Below are 22,399 nucleotides of genomic sequence, written 5' to 3' on the forward strand. Positions count from 1 at the left end.
TAATTAATTTTCGTTCGTTTTTTATGGCAAAAAATTCAAGTTTTTAAAAATTCCTTATTTCAAAATCAAACTTTAAAAAAAAATTAATTTGCTAATTTTCTATATAAAAATTGGTGTTAAATTCCCACCTTCAAAGATTGATCAAAGATTGCGCCAAAACACGATTTATTGTCACTATTATTATTACTTTTTATTATCACTTTTATTATTATCACTATTTATTATGACGATCTGATTTCAGAGGTTTTTTTACAATATAGATTGTACAATTTGCTTTTCTTTTCTTAGTCCGGCAATCCAAAGCAAGAATCTGGATTGTCATCGGAAAATGCCTTTAATTTTATCTGTGTTTCTCGGTGATTTTAAGTACAATAAAGGAAAAATGAAAATTTTCAGAAGTGTCCGGCAGTTCAAAAACCGTCCAAAATTGAACGTTCCTCTTCTTCCTGTTTTATCAAAAAAAATTTCAGCCGTAATAGGCAGTTCGGTCCGCTCATTAGACCGTTGTTGACCATTGTTTGTACATTATAAAGTGTACAAGTACACTTTATAGCTAAGATATATTTTTTTTGAACCCATAGCCCTTTCTCCGCCACATTAGGATTTTTAATTGTTATTACAACAATTTCTTTTATATTTTTAATTATAATAATAAAATAATAATAATAATTAGTATTAAGTTAGATGTATTATTACTTTTTATTGATTTTTATTGTACTCTTGGAATTTTTTTTTACTTTAAAGCAAAAAAATCCCCCTCCCCTTCCCGAAATTTATGTTTGTCTCGTAAAAACGTAACAAAAAAACTTATGAATATTTTTGAATAAAATGGATAAATTTGATGCTTTTTGTAAAGTGTTTTTCGTAACCCCTCCCCCCCCCCCCGAAAAACAATCCTGGATACGGCCCTGAGTCTGGGCAACTGTGCAAACTGGCGCTAGTGTCGTTGGCTTCTTCTTTTTACCATTTTTTCAGCTTCTTAGTTGTATTTTTCTCAAAAACTGAAATGGGACGTTTATATTGCAGTAATTTTACCATTTTAACTAATTACGTCAATTTCGCTTTATTACTGCAGTGAAAAAAGGCCAAGAAACACCAATCGCTAGATGGTGTCGGAACCAGGGCCAGTTTCCACTCTTATAAGTTACTTATGCTCATATGCTCAAAAGGTAAGTCAGGCACACAGTGAGTTAAGTTTGTGGATGTGAGGGAGGATTTGTTTTGTGGGGAAGAATTGGCAACAGTACTGGGGGGATTGAAAGGTAATAGGGCTCCATGTGCTGATAGTGTGGTAAATGAGTTTCTTAAATATAGTGGCTCTGAGGCACTCTATATAAATTATGTACAGTATAATCACAACTCAGTTATATTTTTGCTTCTACAGTCTTGGCGCGTAAAAAAGCTCCGCCCGTATCCTCGTCCGTCCTTGTCCATCAAAAAATCAGCATATATTACCCTGCAACACGTATTTTGGCAGAAACTTTCTCAAAATGCCTTTGAAACCAACTCGCGATTTTGAAACTTACGTGTAATCATAGGCAGCGGAAAAGCGCTGCCTAAGTAAAGAACGATGTTGGCACAATGTATTTTTTTTTTTTTTTTTTCATACCCAGGCACTTCGTATCGAAGGAGTTGTCGTAGAAACTTCGAAAAGGGCTCATTCGATTGCAAATTGGATTGGCTAGTGTCCTTTTTAATAGTCAAAAGTTATTGGAGGGCAACTAGCCCCCCCCCCCCACGCTCATCATTCCCCCAAACACATCCAATCAAAACTTTGAGGCAGCCATTTTTTTAAACGTAGTTGAAAGTTCTTGAAATTATGTCTTACAGGATGATAACCCCCTCAGAGCCCTCAGTGCAAGGGTTGTAAGTTAAGCCCTGGGGGCATATAAAGTTTATATAGAAAGTTGTTGTAGAAATTTCAAAAAGGGCTCATTTGATTGGAAATTGAAATTGCCCTTTTTTAATAGTCGAAAGTGAGTGGAGAGTAATTAACACGCCCACCATTTCCCCAAAAACATTCAATCAAAGCTTAGAGATAGCCATTTTGTTCAACGTAGTTGAAAGTTCTGGAAATTATGAATTTAAGGATGACAAACCCCCCAGAGCCCCCTAGGCAAAGGTTGTAAGTTCTGCCCTGGGGGCAAATACTTTTATAGATAGTTGTCGTAAAACTTCAAAAGGGGCTCATTCAATTGGAAATTGAGATGGCTAGTGCCCTTTTTAATAGTCGAAAGTGATTGGAGGGTAACTGACCCCCCCCCTCGCACGCCCCCCATTCCCCCCAACCCATCCAAACAAAATTTTCAGATAGCCATTTTGTTCAACGTAGTAGAAAGTTCTGGAAATTAGGTCTTTGAGAATGTCACCCCCCGCAAGCCTCAGGGCAAGGGTTGTAAGTTTTGCCCTTGGGGCTTATAGGATTTTCATTGAAAGGTTATTATAGAAAGCGTTGTCTTAGAAACTTCAAAAGGGCTCATTTGTTTGGAAATTGAAAGGGCTAGTGCCATTTTTAATAGTAGTGGTTGGAGAGCGACTACCGCCCCTCTCACGCCCACCATTTCCCCAAACACATCCAATCAAAATTTGGGATAGCCATTTTGTTTAACGTAGTTGAAAGTTCTGGAAATTAGGCCTTAGAGCATGACGACCCCCCTATCAGCCCTTAGGGTAAGGGGGGTAATTTATGCCCTGGGGGTATATAAGGTGTTTATAGAAAGATGTCGTTTCAAAAAGTGTTCATTCGATTGGAAATCGAAAGGCCTAGTGCCCTTTTTATAATAGTCGAAAGTGATCGGAAGGCTTGACATTTTTATAGTAAAGATCTATGTGGGTATATATATATTTTTTCTTTTTTTTTTTTTTTTTTTTTTGTTTAGACCAGGGCACTTCGTATCGAGGGAGTTGTCCTGGGAACTTCAAAAAGGGCTCATTCGATTGAAAATAGAATGGGCTGATACCCTTTTTAATAGCCGAAAGTGACTGGAGGGTAACTAACCCCCCTCATACGCCCATCGTCCCATTTATCCATTATGTTCAAAAACCATATGTTGTCTGAAAATTAAACCAATATGCACTGAGTCAATGCTAATACGCTGTAAGACATCTCAGCAGTATCCCAAGAACGACTGAGGGTATTATGTTCAAACTTTCGGGGCTACTTCTGCTCTTAAAATTTAACCAAATCAGAATAGCGTAAGTGTATCCAAGCTATCAAAGAAAGTATACAGATGTTTTTTTGTGAATGGTATCAAGTTTTCAATTTCAGGTCAACTAGAGGTGGTATGAAACTAAATTACACTAATGTTTTTGGCCACATTTTTAAAAGGGTGTATGTTATAAAAATTGCTGAATCTTTATCTCCAGCATGCAATCAGCAGGCCAAACTATAAAGTCTTAAAAAAAAGAAAAGATTTAAAGTATTATTTTCTTTTCCCCTGAAAAGACTGTGTCAATATAAAACGAACAGTAATTAATTAAAAAAACTTTTTCCACAAAATAAGTTTTTCAAAGAAAAGTATAGAACTCCATTAAACATAAGTTGGACTCAACCCCTATGCCTTTCCAAGGCCAGAACAAAATTTGCACTTTACTGAAAAAAAATACAAATGAATGTGCATTGTCAGTTTAGTAAAGTTAATTCTTTGTTTTAAAAAATTAAATCTAGTAGCACTTAAGAAAGTAGCTCCAGGCGACTAGCTTCGACACTAAGCAGACAGGTTTGCATACCAACATGCTTGTGGGAAATTTTTCTATCTCAAGAGAAATGTGCCTTTAGGCTTAGGGAGTTATTTGACCTGTCCCTAAATAGAAAAGCCATTCATTACTTACAAATAAATTGAAATTTCAAATAGATCATTTCTTGTGTAGGTAACATAATTACATAAAAGATTGATGTAAAATCATTTCGATAACTCGTTTGTAGATTATATTTATATGTTTGGAATATTTGCATTATCTACTTAAGAAGTGACACCAAAAGAGTTGTTTTTTGTCAGGGCGTAATTTGTATTAAACGTCACTGTAAAAAGTTCTGGTAGCCCAGTAACCCCAGCTTGTTAATGTGTTAATTTGTTGTCGGGCGTGTATGGGGTAAGGAGCAACTGACCTCAGTTTGCTCCCAGTCCCCCCTCCCCAGCTAAAATTTACAAATCTTGTCAAAACTAAGATAAATCTGCATAATTCAGAGAAACGGACCAGTTTTCTTTTGTAATTCTTTGCTTTTATGGTACCATAAGGCTTTTTTTTTATTTCTCACTGACATTTTCATTTGATCCGGGAAAGTTTGGTCCACCTTTGCCCCCCCCCCCCAGGGTTTTGAGGAAAATATGCCCTATTTTTAGTGCTATATCACACTTACGGATGGTGGAATTGATAAAAATCACGTAGATATGAGCAATAGCTTTTTTCAAATGACCCATTAAACGTCACTGTAAAAAGTTGTGGTAGCCCAGTAGCCCCAGCTTTTCCCACTTGAGACAATGCACCCAAAATACCGTTTTTTAGTGCCATTTGGAACTTGCTGATGGTGGAATTTATAGGAAGGAAGGACGTATATATGAGCAATATCTTTTAGTAGCTCATGAGCTACTAAAAATGAGGATACCAAAACACCCAATAACAATATGCTCATACCAATATGCGTGATATCGATACAGTCAGATACCAATACATCGTACAACCCTTTCCCCAGAGTTTATGGAGGGGCATATCATCTCTAAAACATAGATATTGGACCTTTGAACTATGTTGAACAAAATGGCTATCTCAAAATTTTGATTGGATGACTTTGGGGGATGGTGCCTGTAGGGCGGGGAGGGGCTAGTTGCCTTCTAATCTTTTTCGTCACTTAAAAGGGGCACTTACAAATTTAATTTTATTTCTAATGAGCTATTACACATCTCTCCATGATTCTCTGGCCACCCCCTAGCCCTGCTAGAAAGAAAAAGAAAAAAAAGTACAGATCAGTGCTACCGATGCAAAAAAGCGATTTTCTTCGTTGTTCAAGGAGGGGGAACTTTAATTTCCCTGTAAAAGGTTTTCGACCATACTGATTTCAATGGTGCACTTTTAGTGTTGATTTGAAGCCATTTTCGAGGGGTTCCAGGTTTTTTTCGAAATCACCATAAATTTCTTTTCGCAATAAACCCTTATTTTTAAGACGAACCGAAATAATAGTCACCATTCCTGCACAACTTTTTTTTCACTAGGTAGCTTTTTTCTAAACGCGATTTTTAACTTTTGGTTACTATGGGCTGTGGTTCGCTCTTTACTAGGTTGCATCTACCTCTGCAACCATGATCATGCTTCATTTCAATTAATACTTAAATTTCTTACAATTTAAGATTGTATATTACTCACTATTGGTATTATAGCTGGCAAGACCAAAATGCTACCTGATTAATCCATCCAATATTTCTGTATACTGAAAGTTGCTGATGTAACAACTGGTATAAGATTATAAAAAACTTTAAAGATCAGTTAATTGTTTTCAGGCTACATACTCCACCGTTTCTTACGCTAAGTTAGCTTAGCTTTACTGAAGGCTTAGTAAATATTCCATTCTGTTAATTTACTATTCTCTTCTATTCTCCCGTCGTCTTTTAAAAAACACGGAACTGAAAGTCTTGCAATATTTAAAGAATATGTATGGAAATTTCTTTGATTTTCATTAACTTAAACTTTAGTTTAATTGAGGGATGGTTCAAGGGCTGTCATATACACTGTTTGTTTGAGTTTTACCGTCAATCTTAACTTTTTTACATTTATTTTATTTAAACTGCGCAAAAGAAGATAGTGTTTAGTATTCACACCGTCTTCTATCTAAAAAATAATTGCCTACATTGTTTACGTGAGGTGTTTCCTGTTAAATCTTTAAATTATTTTTATTTACATTTATATTGTTTTTTTAGGGTCCAGTTTAGTGAAAACGTGGAACTCGAGTCTATTTAAGAATATGGACAAATCTCTGCCAGATTTGATTACATTGTTAGCCAAATTGACCATCGGTGACAATACCTTTGTTACCATCAAGTGCATTGGTGGAGATGTTACAGCCAAGAGGAGCCTTTTGTCTGCAGTAAGTGATGTGTTCCAGCGAATGTTTGAAGCTGATTTTGTCGAAAAACGAACAAATGTAGTTGTAGTAGACGATGTTAATTTTTCGACAATGAATTTTATCATTCAGTACTATGAAAAAGGAACTATGCCATGCTTGAAGAAATTAGACTTGAAAGAGATTTTGTATACTGTTGAAAAATATAATTTTCTGTGTATCAAAGAAGAAATAGCTGAAAAACTATTTGATTTATATAAACAAAATGGAAATACAGAAACGCTGGAGAACTTTTTTAGTAATTTTGATCATGAAAGAGTAGAAGAGACTGCTTTAAGAGAGCTCGCTATGATTATTGTTAAAGGAGAAAAAATTCCGGATTTTGTCAATTCATTTAATGTGGAAGTATTTACCAAACTTTCCAAAAATTGTTGTTCTCTCCTAAAACTGACAAGAACACGAAATACTTGCAGCTGGATGCATGGTTCTTTGCAGCTGGATGAAAGAACACCGAATCACTATGGTTTTTTGCAGATGTTTTGTAGCTGGGTGTCGAATAGCCCAGAAGAAAGATCTATGGCAGCAATGGAGCTTTTAAGCACAATAGACTTGAAGAATTTTCCTGTTATAGATATACTGACTGTATTTGAGAACTTAACCTTCAAAATGCCGTTTCAGAACCTAAAGATGCTTTTAGAAGAGTCCCTCCGATGTTTAGTTATTGCTAAAAGTAATTCTAAAAAAAGTTGGGATTTTTATGAGCGTATTTCAAAATCATTAAGGCCAATTCGTTCAACTAATTGTATTAAATGTGGACACATTGATAAAATCCCCTTTCATTATTCTCGAGTTTGTGATGGGTCTCACGGCGGGATAAAACATCCGTATCCAGTGGCGGATTGTGTACAACAACCCATTTTTTGCCATTTGACTTTCAAATAAAATCGATGATCAGCACTATCGTTCGATATTTGCTTTCTTTTTACCTTGTCTTGGGTTTAGAATTGTTTTGTTTATAAGCGAAGTGACTCTTTAAGAGGTGAACACATGCTTTTTGTTTTGTTTTTGTACTTTCTTTCTAAGACTCATTGAACTTCTTACTAGTTTATTTTAAAAATAAATACCAAGAAAACGTAAACTTTTGTGGGAAAAATAACGTTTTCATTCGCGTAAATGTTCTTGAAACGATAACTGTCTGTGCAGCTTTCTTAGTATTGTATATCTAAAAGCTTTCAGGACTTATTTTTGTTTTAGTAAGAAATTTCATGCGCTTTCTGACTTTTCTTATCGTAAGACTCATAATGGTTTATCTGACAAAACATCGCAAAAAGAGGCTCAATATGCATAGTTTAGTTAGACCAACACTTAGATACCAACTAGAAATAATCAATCCGATAGATGTATCTGCCAATCCGCTCTTGATTTTTTTTTTCATTTGTATTAAGAAACTGTGCCTGTACAAAGGAGAAAAGAGTTTATTATTAAACATAAATGAAGAAAAAAGAAGAAAAACATAAATGGTGCTTTATACAAACGACTGAAATCCTTTCAAATTGATTTAAATCTTTTATAATTAAAACTTGAAAATCTTGGGAAACAATCATCTGCTGGGAAAAGAGGATATCCCTATCCCTATTCCAGAAAATAACACCTTTTGATAATGAATTCATATTTTCTTTGATACATTTTGTCCCAAAAGTGGGATAAAACATAGCCATTTTTTTTTTTATTTCAATCATATTTGAAATAATCCTAACTATGGGATTGATAATGATACGAACTTAATTAAAAGTAAAATTTTTTGGTCAATGAAAGCAAAAACAATCCTGAAACTTAAGATGAATATTATAACACTTTTTTTTAATTTCATCGCAGTTAAGGCTTGAAATTAATTGTGATACATGCGGCTTGGCGAAAAGCCTATAGCTGTAACTTGCGGGCGGAAGTACAAGCTGCTTACAAGAATAGATTTTTATGTATTCACAATTATCTGTTCATCGAGTTCGAACAAATACTTTGACTTTTTCTTGGAAAATGATTTGAATTTGCGCGTTAAAATGACGAACATTTGCCTTCCCTCCCATGATTTCAACTTATTTTCAACGTATCCTAAAATAATATCCAAACGCCTGTGGATGAAACATACACCTTTGTTTATGTAATTTTTTAACTATTTTAGAACAATATACTTATAGACAAGTCTGACCTTTAAAGAGACAAAAATAATTTTTCCAGGTTAGGAGCCACCCCAAATTAGGTTTTTTGGTCCATATTGGCATAATCATTTAGGGTACACTGTTCACCTTGGGTTACAGATTATTTTTAAACTAAAACCACCATTTTAAGAGGGTTGGTAGCTGCTGATGCCTACTTCGTGTGAAAGTGGTCTATATTAATAAAGGTCTAATGAAAAGTAGTTTCTAAAACTGAATAGATCAACCAGATTTATTTGTGAGCAAATAGTCTAGCTTTTCTTAAATGAGTGAATTTCTATTGTTTTTTTAACTATCATCACAATTTGAGAGTTCTTTTTATGTGATTGATATTTTTTTTACATTCAACCTGTATTTGTACTCGAAACTTTGAAAGTTAAATAACTGAATTTTTGATTTTCTGTATTCTATTTATCATAGAGTAGCGTAGCTGGGAAATACTTAATATTCTATCACTAGTCTTCCCAATAACATAACTGACAATTGAATGGACTACAAGCTCAACATCTAGCAAGGACTCTTTAGGGGCTATGCCTCATGAAGTAAAAAATGGTAGATGACGCTTTACTTCTCTCCCGCGGTGTTTCTGGTTAGGTTTCCTTTAAGAAGTTCACTGACTTTTTTTTTTTTTTTTTTTTTTTTTGGTCTGTAGGAAAACAACCATCTTACAGTAATTCAGAAAAGATGCATTTAGTCGGTTTGGCTACCACAAAACAGTCATTGAGCTTTGATCTAAGGTTGGATGAAAATAATGGAATTGGATAAAAAAAATATTCATAAAAAGGGTTTTATGAAAAGTTACAAGCCTAAGAACAATTTGCCAATCTATAAAAGGGGGAAACCCCCCCTAAGAAGGGGCATGATCATCACAAAAATTCCGCACATCAGAAACCTTAAAGATTTCAAACCACTATTCACCAAAATGCGAAAAGATTGCAAGTTTGATACTAATTAAGGACAACAAGATTTTTGCCCCAATTTTGGGTCTCATAAAACCCTCCCTCATCAGACAAAACATTCGTCCTCTTACTTCAAACAAACTTTCCCCAAAGTCACCTGATCAAAATTTTGAGATAGCCATTTTCCCAGCATAGTTGAAAAGTCTAATAACTGTCTTTGGGGGACTTCTCCCCACAGTCCCCTGGGGAAGGGCTGCAAGTTATGAACTTTGCCTACTGCATTGTATAGTTTTGTTAATTTGGAAGTATATATACGTTTTCAGGGGGATTTCCTGGTGGGGAGGGGGAAGTTTGCGTGGGAGGAGTTTTCCATGGAGAAATTTTTCATGGGGGAAGTCAATTTTCTGTAGAGGGTGAGCCGGATTCCCCAGCATTATTTAAAAAAACGCTCAGAAATTAAATAAAAAAACAAGTTTTTTCAGCTGAAAGTAAGGAGAAACACTAAAACTTAAAACAAACAGAAATTGTTACGTATTAGCGGGGGGTCGCCCTTCCCTAATACCTCGCTCTTTACGCTAAACTTTTTCTTGGAATTTTTAAAAGAGCTTATTATTTTAATTTAAATGGCCTTTAGTACTCCAGTAGTTTTTACTGGTCTATTATTTACTATTTGGGGCGATAATTTTTGCCATATTCGCTACAAATAGTAGGCCTATATTCATAAGTGATGTTGCAATTGCATTCAAGCTAATTCTGCCTTATCTCCCAATGAGATCAAACACTAGATCTGGAATTTTCCATAGGGGGGGGAGAATAACTAGAAAAGTTACTGGCGAAAATAATTGGCGAAAAGTTCAGAAAATAAATTTAAAAAAAAACAAGTTTTTTTTAACTGAAAGTAAGGAGTAACATTAAACCTTAAAACGAACAAAAATTATTCCGTATATGAAAGGGGCTGTCCCCTCCTCAACACCCCGCTCTTTACGCTAAAGTTTTTATTGTTTTAAAAAGTAGAGTTGCCAGAAAGAGTCGAACTTTAGCGTAAAGAGCGGGGGATGAAGAGGGAAAAGCCACTTTCATATACGAAATAGTTTTTGTTCGTATTAAGTTTGAATGTCGCTCCTTACTTTCAGGTAAAAAAACATGTTTTTTTTATCTAATTTTAAATTAGGCTCCATGTGGCCATGAACATTTGATTTTAAGTTTCTAGATTTACATGAAAAATTTTTATTGACCCTATTTTCGGACAAATCAATTTTATTTTTTTGCGCAAATTATGTCACCTCGACTGAAGGACTTTCACATTAAGTTCTAAGCATAAAAAAACTCCCAGTTTTGGAGAGTTCATACCTCCAATCTAATAAGTATAGGGACTTCTTTGGTCTTGAAACTTAAGGGTGTAAGTTTTAAACCTTTCGGAAAAAACTATACTGCTTTGAACCATTTCCTGGGAACCAATGTTATTCCTCTTTTGTTTCTAATTGGCTGAATAATTCGAAGAGAAATCCTGATTGGCTCAAATTGGTGTCAGCTCTATCTTGGTGCTAGTAAAATCTCATTGTGAATGGAACTTAAAAGGCCCTAAATACATTCAATGAGTCTTCAAGCTATATTTTTATTGCTGTAGATTTTATGAAAACCCAAAATAAATAAGAAGAAAAAAAAATTGGACTTGTGGGCTTCTTATTTTGGACTGAAAAATTAATGTTATAGCATCACTTAAGGTACACAATAAGTTTGGTTAGTCGATATATCGACATTAGAACCAGTCATTGTATTTACCGTCATTATGGAAAATAGGTGTGAAATTTCGATACGCAATAAGATATATGCAGATATAGGTTTCCTTGAGGGGTTGCCAACTATCAGATATCAAGTACGCCTGGTGGCATGTGCCAAGCGTGGTGAAAACATACCAAGGGTGGTTGAACTGTACCAAGCGTTGCGGAAACCGTGCCACATTTGGTGGAACGACAGCTAAGCCCTTAAGAATATAAATTTCAAACCTATCAGAAAAATTGTCTTAACCGTTTTTTTGGAGGGGGGGGGCTGTCCTCAGGAATTCTTTATTTTACACATTATGTTCTCCTAGTCCCAACAAGCTAAAACTTTTAAGTTTCAAAGCTATCATGAACCAAAACTTTTGAGCAATTTCTTGGCCATGTTAAAACCTTTTCACCTCCAACGAAATGTACGGATCCTAGGCAGTGATTCTTGAAAGTTTCAAGGCGATCGGGAAAAAAATTTTAAAGACAATTTTTCCAACTCATTTTTCAGATCACCATCAAAATATATTGTTGGCCCTTTCTAGTGTTTCATCACTGGGGGAGCCTGAGTTTTCTTTTCAGGTTTTTCTTGGGTATTGAGATGCCCCTGACCCAAGGACTTGAGGATCTAAGTTTCAAGTCGGTCATTAAAAAGTTGTTCTATCAGGGCTTTATTTAGAGGGTTTCGATGCTTCTGAAATATAAGTTTTATTATATATTATGTTCTTTTGGCCCAGGGACTGCCAGTTTTAGGATTCAACAATTTTAGGGAAAACAGTTTTTCATAGCTTTGTTTGGCCCCGTTTTCAGGACAACCAACATTTTTGTTTCTATTTGTCTTCTCTATCGGGGCCATAAGAGCCAAGGACTTGAGAAGAAAAGATTCGAACCGTGAATAACATCTGCTATCCCTTTTTGGGAACCCATTGTGGAGCAATCCGTGGCCCCAAACAAATTTCCGTTATTACCTTAAACTACCTTAAATCGCATTGTCCAGCGAAATAAGGAAAAAAAATTCTGTAGAGTTGCTGGTCAGTGATGATGGGGACCCATTGACTCAATTGCATCCCACTCTGACTTCCATGATTTAATGGATAAATTCTTGTCAGTAGCAATCTTGAAGGCGTCAACGGAGGGACTAATGACAGCAGTGTCGGGAAGAATGTTTCAATGAGCATCACTCTATTGCAGAATTAGTTTTTGCGGACTCTGATATCTTTCCTCTTCCTGGACAACTTCTTACATTGCCCCCTTGTCCTGGAGGATTTATCGAACGGAAATGGCTTTTGACAGATGGAATCAGCGTTCAAAAGCTTATAAGTCATTATGACATCACCTCTTCGACGCCTGTAAACAAGCGTTGGGAGCTTTAGCTTATTCAATCTAGATGGATAGTCAAGATTCTTGCGTCCTTCAACAGGTTATGTTTCGCCCGTCATTGGACATATTCTATTTTCTGCTGACCACCCTTGCTCAAAGGTGTTGCAGCACACATCCCAGTTCTAGCAATGGTCGCACAAGATGCTTGCACAGTTTGGTCATAACTATGGAGGATCTGTTGTGTACAGTACGCTTGATTATGCCAAGGGCATGGGATGCTTTGGCAACTGCTGTTTGTGCATATTTGTTAAATTTTCGTTACTCATCACCAACAATTTCCAAATCTCTCCTATCTGCCAAAGAGTCAATCAATTGTCTTAAACCATCCCCTCCTATAATATGGTACTGCCAACTTACGTTCATTCTCCCAAAGTGCATTAATTTGAACTTCTGATTGTTAAGTTCAAGCTTCCACATAGTGAAAGTAAATTCAGGTCATCTTGTATGGCAGCTCTTTTAACTGATGACTCTGCAGAGCGAATAAGCTTTGAATCTTCAGCATAAAGGCTTATCATATTTCTTACAGCTTTTTGAACATCACTAATAAAAACATTGATCAATGTTGGACCTAACATTGTTCCTTGAGGCACGCCACTGTCAACCTCTGCAACTTCTGAGAAGAATTATTGCCTATTGTACCGAAATACCTTAAGTCTCTGCTTCCTTCCTGGAAAGAAACTGCATCACCTATTCTACAACCTTTAGATGGATAACAATAGCTATTAGTTTTATCTTCAGCCTTCAATGACAGACTATCAAGTACTTTGGCAAAATCTAGAAGGATCATGTCAACTGGGGTAATGTGATCTAGCAACTTATTGATATAGACATAAGCATCTATAAGATTTGTCTCAACTGAGCACCCAGATTCGAAGCCATGGTGGCTGTCTGTGAGTAGTTTATTGTCAAATAAATGTTTTGTAATTGCGAAATTCACAGTTCCTGCAAGAATTTTACCCACTGTTGAGGTAATGCAAATGGGTCGGTAGTTGGTAACATTATTCTTAATTTAACCGTTGTGGACAAGCGTATTATTTGTATTTCGCCAATATTGAGGAACTACTTTTGTATCCAGAAACTTTTGGAACAATTTTGTTAAGGGAGGGGTAAGCTCCAAATCAGGGCTAACAAACTTATTTGAATTCAGTCTTTTGAGCCGTAGTTCTACATCCAGAGTTTTGATGGTGATAATTTGCATTGGTTTCTCAATATTTTACTCCAGCATTTCTGACAAGGGAGCATTAACTGGAGGTATGAAAATTGACTTGAACTGCTTGTTCAGGACTTCAGCTATATTTCCAGGATTAGTAATAGCATTCATATTAACTGAGAGTTCTGTTACTAAATGTCGACCGGTCTTTTGAATTGAGGTATATTTCCAAAACTTCTTTGAATTGGTTTATGATGTTGATACTAATGGTTCCTCATGCTTGTAAGTTTTCTTGTAAGGTGCCGGACTTCATTCCCATCAGTTTGAAGTTGTCATAATTTGCCTATGTTGGAACGTCCTTGTACCTTCTCCGGAGTTTCTTTTTCTTTCGGATTGCTGGCCTGATTTCTCGTGTCATGTAAGGTAGCTTTCATGATCTTTGTTTCCAAGTGGTTGTTGTATATTTTGCACTTGTCTGTATGAGCTGTCTTTTCATATTAAACAAGCTTCCTCTATATTTTTCTTTTCAACAAAGGACCAATCTTGGATAGCTTAGTCTTGCCTGACCTTGTTGTAATTTGTATACCCATGCTTTCTAAAATTGTCAGTCTGTGAGTACAGCTTTAGCTGACAAGTAATGGCTATATGGTCACTTGCCCCAAAAGGTGACTCTGGGTCTATACCTTGGAATGCTTCCTCATCTTTAACAAATAGAAGATCCAGGAGAGTTGGGCTCTGGCTCTTTCAGTACCTAGTTGGGAAATTAATAGTGTAATATAATGAACGCTTCAATAGACTTTTAAAGAGTGGGTCATGCTGGTCATCATTATTGTCCATAGCGGTATAGCCATCAAACCATGAGATTTGGGTCAGGTTAAAGTCTCCAATAATTAATACATTATTGTAAGGACTACTGATCACTGGAACTCATCACTGAACTTATAACATTTGTAATTCCAAGGTGGGACAGCTGAAAATACATCCTATAATTAAAGGATGTCCGTTTTTCTCAATCTTTATCCACATATGCTGTATAATTGGCCAATACTGAGAATCAAGTTTAACAGTTCCTACATTCAGGGTTGATGTGATGTACAAGACAATTTTTCTTCCTTCAGGATGCACAAGGATTGAAACTAAAGTAACCCCATGGATCTGGAGTTGTGCATCAGTAAGTGACACCAAAGTGTTCTTTGGTCTAATGCCAGTGAAGGCAAACACAGTCATTTCAGGCCTAGTTGACATTACGGCCTTAGTTTCGTCTATTTTGGTGGAAATATAATATATATTACTGTAAAGCACTAACAGCATTAGGTCTCGCTTGGACCAAGAACTTATGGCTGTAACATTAACACTAATCAGGAACAAGCACCACCTACGACCTTCCCAGCTAAATAAGTGATGTTATTTCCCCATTGAACAATCACTAAAAGTTTTAAGCCAATTAGACACCCAATATCTAATATTCCCTCGTTTCTTCTATAAAATATGTCTGTAAACAATTAGTAATTCATAGAATTTACATCCCTTTGCCTCAGTGGCTGTTGGGAGTTCCTTCGACGATCCTGAAAAAATAAGTCTAAATTTGGGTTACGTCTTGGAAGCTACGGGGGGGGGGCTGGATGACAAAAAGGGCCCATAATGGCGATGGTCGCTTTTAATTCACTTCGGACCTTAAAAACACCCCTAGAACTTTCAATTTCCAATCAAGTAAGACTATTCCCAAGTTTATACGAACATTTCTTAAGTACAAAACCCAAAACTAATGCAAAAGCAGTGGCCTTGATAAATGACTTGAGTTAGTCCACATCAGCGTTGATGAATCTTTGTGCTAATGGCAGGAAATCATAAGAAGTGTAAGTTGAGAGGACTTGAATATAAGAAAAAGTAGTGGCGTTCATCGAGAAAGACTCATTTTAGCCTTGTTTTCAAGCCACGCCACATTCAATACGAAGCTTAACATGGGTTGGGTAGTTTATTGTTTTAAATACCCTCGTTCGAGTCGTTTGGAACCCTTGTTCAATTATGTTACTCTGCCACTTTTTAATTTTGAAGAACCCTTGCACAGCACGCATGGAACCAGTAGTTAAAAAAGCTTTAAAATATTGCTGGGTTAGACACAGAAAACCTAAAAATGGCTTTTGTCTTTGATATTGCAAAACTAGGTATAAAAGTGACTCTGCAAAATTGTGGCTGTCTAAATCAGATCATAAAAAATTATTTAGAAAAGGCAAAGCTCACAGTAATTTTATAAGTAAGACTTTTAACTCAGACCAGTGCTCTGGTTTCATCCACTTGGAACCAAAAGATTTCTGGGAGACTTGAAGAAAATATTGGTAGAACTCCGGCAGCTTCTTTTTCTGGAAAAGGTCTCAGGTGCTCTAAAAAGAGGTTCTGTTGCCTTTGATAGCTAAAATGCAAAACTCTGTTCCAGTTTTGAGATATTTGCAACCCCGTTGAAGTTGGATCATAGTAATAATTATTCAAGTATTCCCTTTTTGTTATAAACGGAACATGCCGTGTACTGGATTGAAAAAAATCGTAGTTTCAAAATTCAAGCTAATTTAATAATAAAAGCAAACAATAAGTCGAAAAAAATTATGCACATTTACCAAATGGCTCAATTTCTTGTAGAAAAAAACTTTTAGGTGTGCACTAATAAAACTTTATCATGAAGAGTTGGAGTGGGAATTAAGAAGGTGGTTTCTTATATCAAAGATAATTTCAGATTTTTTTTATAAATTCACTCTTTTCTTCCATTTCAAAATATAAATTTTTTGTTTTTTCATAAACGTAGTTCAAGCTCTATAAGTTGAGCTACTTGAGCTTGAGCTTTTTATTCGGAAATCCAAAGTAAAAATAATATAAGGTTTTTAAGTTTAATTAACCAAACTTAGTTGAAATCGACTATATCTGGAGCATTGATATTTATCTGTAAATAATATGATCTGATTCTAAATCGTGTTTTTTTTTCTACAAAAAGTTAATTCCCCCGATAAATTGGTTGCATAGTAAAGCTAGCCTGAAGATCCCCATAACTTCCATTTCTACAGCCCATTTGGGAGTGTCTCATTTGAATATTTTTGGCTCAGAAGGTAGTAGCCGGGGCAAGTTTTATGCTTTCCGTAGAAATCTAGGGATAATCAGCAACATCCTCTAATTTTAAGTTCCCTGAATTAGGATCGGGTAAGTTTTCAGGATTTTCTTAAATCTAGCTAAAAGACACAGTACAAAACACAAAACAGCTAGTTGGTATAATATTTGGTATCTCTGCCTATGCCTTCCCCTAGTCATCTTTCCAGTATTCAGACCATTTAAGAAGAAGTAGATCAAAGTCAGCAAATGAAAACGCTGATATTCAAATTTACCAAAAATAAGTCAAAAGCTAATTGGCGCAACCATTCCTTGGAAATATAATAAAGAATATGATTTATTAATTTTATAGGTATTTATGAAATTCTGTTTAGTTATTGATGGGTTCCGATTTCTCCTGAATAGATCTTGCAAATGCATCGAAATGAAATGTTACGTCATTGGTATCATTGAACATTTTTACAAGCTATTAATGTTATTTTGAAACTGTACCAAATTTAAATTTGCACTTCTGTGTTATTTGGATAAACTACCCAGACAGACATTTTTCTCTGATTCATATTATCTAAAATACCCATTTCTCAGAAGTCTTGTGTCATTCACATTCATTCATGTTCATTAGTACACTTAAACTTAATGTACTCGAAGCAAAGCAGTACATTTATCAAAAAAGTAGCTATCCACTTTTTGAGAATATACCCAGAAAACTACTCATTTATATAAGAATTGGAAACAAATTTACACGTATAGGAAAGAAGGAAAAAATACAGTAGAGGAAGAAGAAGAATTATTTTTTATGACTAGGAATGTGTTCACCAATTGGTTTTGCTGCTACGTTGCGGTACTTGACTTGACTATAGTGAAGTCACCTATATGACTAGTTACTTGGACTTCTCATATTCCTTTCAAGAAATTTAGACAAATTGAAGACAGAAACTTATTTAAATGTTTGGTGAAGTCAACTAGAGTTTAGTTAAAGTTCCAAGCAATCAAGCTCAACATATACAAATTTTTAGCAAAGCATTACCTTTTATCTATGAAAAGAATGAGAACTATTATCTAACTTATAATTTAGAGATTCAATTAAGTAGGAAATCAAGGTTCAGTTATGTTGACTCCTGACTTTATTTTACATATTAATTAAAAAAACTTTCCACAAAATAAGTTTTTCAAAAAAAGTAAAGATCTCCATTAAACCAAAAATGATCCAAAATAGAATCAAATTATCTACCAAGCATACCACCACCACAGATCAGTATGAATAAATAAATGAAACCCCCAAAAAAACAGAAATTAAAATAAATAACAGAGTCAAACTCAAAACGAGCAGAAATTAATATCAGTAGGGTTCTATACCCTATGCTTTCCAAAAGCCAGAATATAATTTGTACTTTACTGAAATAAATTCAAATGGATTTACTGAAAAAAAATGTTCATTTTCAGTTTAATATACATAAGCTGATATTTGTTCCTTAAAATTTTAATTAATTTTTTATTTCTTAAAGTTATAAAAGTGAAAACAATTAAAAGAATTTTTCCAGTTAAGTAGCCTACAAATTATATTCTGGCTTTTAGAAAACATGGGGTTTAGAACCCTACTCATATTAATTTCTGCTCGTTTTAAGTTTGGCTCGTTTTGAGTTAGTTATTTTAATTTCTGATTATTTTGGATTTCATTTATTTATTGATACTGATTTGTGGTAGTGGTATGCTTGGTAGATAATGCATTCTATTTTTGTTCATTTTTGGTTTAATGGAGTTCTTTACTTTTTCTTAAAACTTATTTTGTGGGAAAAGTTTTTTTAATTAATTTCTGTTCGTTTTGTATTGACAAAGTCTTTTTCAGGAAGAAAGACTGAGCCTCTTCTAAAGTGAAACAACCATCCCATCCATAAAACCTTAAATAACCCCTGGGCATAACTTACAATCCTTGCCCCTAATCTCTGGGGTTTGTTTCAACACCAAGAACCTTTTTATATGATATTTAGACCATTTTGAATAGAATGGCTATCAAAATTTCTATTAGATGCATTCCGGGACAATATGACGTGTGTGAGGGGAGAGGGTAACTGCCCTCCGATCACTTTGCCTCTTAAAAATAGCACTAGAGTGTCCTATTACCAATCTACTGAGCCCCCTCCGAAGTTTATATGACCGAGCTCTCTATAAAAAACCTAATATGTCCCCAAGGATAACTTACAACCCTTGCCCTGAGAGCTGGGAGGAATTTTATCCTCAAAAACATAATTTTCAGACCTTTCTGATATGCTTGACAAAATGTTTTATCCCAAAATTTTGATTGTAAGTGTTTGGGGAAATGATGGGCATGGGGAGGGGCATTTGCCCTCTGATCACTTTTGACTAAAAAAAAGGCTTTAGTCCTTTCAATTTCCAATCGAATGAGCCTTTTTTGAAGCTTTTACGACAAAACTTTCTATAAAAACCTTAAATGCCGCAAGGGCATAACTTAGGGCCCTTGTCCTGAGGGTTATGGGATGAGGAACCATGTCCTGAGGGTTATAGGGTGAGGGTTGTCATCCTCAAAGACATAAGTTCCAGACCTTTCAACTACGTTGAACAAAATGGCCATATCAAAATGTTGATCGGAAATGTTTGGGGAAATGATAGGTATAAGGTGGGGGTAATTCTTCGTCCGACCGCCTTCGACTATTAAAAGGACAATAGCCCTTAGCCCTCTCAAATTCTAATTCAATGACCCCTTTTTGAACTTTTTATGACAACGCTTTCTATAAAAAATGTTATATGCCCCCAGGGTACAACTTACAATCTTAGCCCTGAGGGCTGTGGGGGGCTGTCATACTCAAAAACATAATTTCTAGACCTTTCAACTACGTTCAACAAGATGGCTATATAAAAATGTTGATTGGAAGTGTTTGGGGAAATAAGGGCGTGAGGGGGGGGGGGATTTAACCTCCGATTGCTTTTTATTATTAATAAGGGCACTGGCCATTTCAATTCCTAATTGAATGAGCTCTTTTTTAAGTTTCTACGACAACATATTCTATAAAAAACATTATATACCCCCAGCGCATAACTTACAACCTTAGTCCTGGAGGCTGTGGGGGGGGAGGGGTATTCATACTCAAAAATAGAATTTTCGGACCCTTCAATTACGTTCAACAATAAGGCTATATCAAAATGCTGATCGGAAGTGTTTGGGGAAATGATGGGTGGGGGAGGGGCATTCGCGCTCCAATCACTTTTGACTATTATTAAGGGCACTAGCCCTCTAAATTCCCGATTGAATGAACTCTTTTTGAAGTTTCTATGACAATACTTCCTATAAAAACCTTATATGCCCCCAGGGCATACCTTACAACCTTTGCCTTGGGGGCTTTAGGGGTTGTGTCATCCTCAAAGACATAATTTCTGGACCTTTGAACTACGTCGAACAAAATGGCTATCTTAAATATTTTGATTAAATGTGTTCGGGAAACTGGTGGGCGTGAGAAGGGTTTAGCTGCCCTCCAATCACTTTTGACTATTAAAAAGGGCACTAGCCCTTTCAATTTCTAATAGAATGAGCCCTTTTTGGAGTTTCTACGACAACACTTTCTATAAAAACCTGATATGGCCCCAGGGCATAACTTACAACCCTTCCCCTGAGGGTTGGGGGGTCATCCTCAAAGATCCAATTTCCAGAACTTTAAACTACGTTGAACAGAATGGTTATCTCAAAATTGATATTGGATGTGTTCGGGGACATGGTGGGCGTGAAAGGGGGGATTGTTGCCCTTCAATCACTTTAGACTATTAAAAAGAGCACTAGCTCTCTCAAATTCCAATCGAATGAGCCCTTTTTTAAGTTTCTACGATACTGTTTTTTGTAAAACCCTTATATGCCCTCAAGACATAATTTACAATCCTTACCCTGAGGGCTGTGGGGGGGGGGGTGTCATCATTAAAGACCTAATTTCTATAACTCTCAACTACGTTGAAAAAAATTGCTATCTGAAAATATTGAGTGGATGTGTTTGGGGAAATGGTGGGTGCGAGAGGGGGGTTAGTTGCCCTCTAATCACTTTCTACTATTAAAAAGAGCACTAGTCCTTTCGATTTCCAATTGAATGAGCTCTTTTTGAAGTTTCTACGACAACGCTTTCTATAAAAACCTTATATCCCCCCAGGGCATAATTTACAGCCCTTGTCCTGAGGAGTGTGGGGAGGGGTGTTATAATTTTCAAAGACCTATTTTCCAAAACTTTCAACTGCGTTGAACAAAACGCATGTCTCAAAATTTTGATTGCCCGTGTTTGGGGAAATGATCGGTGGGAGAGGGGGGGGGTAGTTTCCTTCCGATCACTTTCAACTGTTAAAAAGGGCACTATCCCTTCAATTTCCAATTGAATGAGCCCTTTTTGAAGTTTCTACGACAACGCTTTCAATAAAAACCTTATGTGTACCCTGGGCATAACTCACTACCCTTGCCCTGAGGGCTCTGAGAGGTTTATCATACTCAAATACTTAAAAAAGGAACTAGCCGTTTCAATTTCAAATTGAATGAGCGCATTTTGAAGTTTTTACGACAATACTTTCTATAAAAACCGTATATGATCCAAAGGCATTACTTACGACCCTTGCCCTTAGGGGTGTGGTGGTTTGCCATCTTTAATGACCTAATGTCCAGAACTTTCAACGAGCTTGAACAAAATGGCTATCCAACATTTATGATTAGATATGTTTGGGAAAATAGTGGGCCCGAGAGGGGGGTTAGCTGCCCCCTCCAATCACTTTCGACTCTTAAAAAGGGTACTAACCCTTTGAATTTCGCATTGAATGAGTCCTATTTGAAGTTTCTTCGACAACGATTTCAATAAAAACCTTACATTTCCCCAAGGCATAAAGTTAAACCCTTGCCCTGAGGACTTTGGGTGGATTGTCCTCCTCAAAGACATAATTTTTAGATATTTCAAATACGTTGAACGAAATGGCTATCTCAAAATTTGGATTGGATGTTTCTGGTGAAATGGTGGGCGTGGAAAGGGTGTTAGTTGCCTTCCAATCACTTTCGATTAAAAAGGGCACAAGCCCTTCCAATTTCTCATCAAATGAGCTCTTTTCCAAATTTCTACGACAATTCCTTCGATACAAAGCGCCCTGGTCTAAAACCATAAAAAAAAAAGAAAAAAAAACATCTTGCCAAAATCGTTCTTTACTTTGGCCTCGTTTTCAGGTACCGGGTTCGAACACGGGTTTGCTATCGAGTTTTACATCAAGCGTTTTTAGGGTTGTGGGTTCAACAGGAATCTGCTTCTAAGCGTTTTCAGCTGCCGGGTTCTCCCTTTGTTTGAACCCGGGTTCCTTGAATCTTAAACCCGCAGAAATACCAGGTTCAAACCCGAGTTCTGCGTTCATTGGTGGTAAATTCAAAAATGGCTAACCACACTGAATTCACAGCCCATGAAGTTTGCTCATTGGGATCCCAAACAGTTGATTTTGAATTGAAAATCAATTATTTTGCAGTAGACATCAATACATGGCTAATTGTAGAAAAAAAACAAGACAGATAGTCCGAGTAATTGAGAGGGTAATTCTATTCCTCAGCATCAAGCGTTTTCAGCTGTGAAGTTTCAACCCCGTCTTTTCCATGAGAACCCGCTTTGTGAAAACGCTTGATGCACTAGACGAGAACAAACTGAAAAGACGAGAACAACTGAAAAGACAAGAACAACTGAAAAGACGAGAACAACTGAAAACGAGGCTTAGCGCTATTGCACTGCCTATGATATTTGATAAATTTAAAGATAATATATTGAATGATCGCAGGATAACTTATTTTTAATCTACATATAGAGTGGTCAAAATAGTGATAGGGGCAAAAC

The 22,399-nt window shown here is 36.0% G+C and overlaps 1 protein-coding gene across 1 annotated transcript; it reads left to right on the forward strand.

Annotated features, from left to right (window-relative positions):
* The first annotated feature begins 5,916 nt into the window (after positions 1–5,916).
* Positions 5,917–8,619, forward strand: LOC148948975 (uncharacterized). The gene has a single exon (XM_089094156.1). The coding sequence runs from the start codon at positions 5,957–5,959 to the stop codon at positions 6,995–6,997; it is 1,041 nt and encodes a 346-aa protein (XP_088950282.1). The 5' UTR covers positions 5,917–5,956; the 3' UTR covers positions 6,998–8,619.
* Positions 8,620–22,399: the final 13,780 nt, after the last annotated feature.

This window comes from Artemia sp. Qi Xiang Cuo, chromosome 9 (genome assembly GCF_049724085.1).
Source record: "Artemia sp. Qi Xiang Cuo chromosome 9, ASM4972408v1, whole genome shotgun sequence".
Lineage (NCBI taxonomy): Eukaryota > Metazoa > Arthropoda > Branchiopoda > Anostraca > Artemiidae > Artemia > Artemia sp. Qi Xiang Cuo.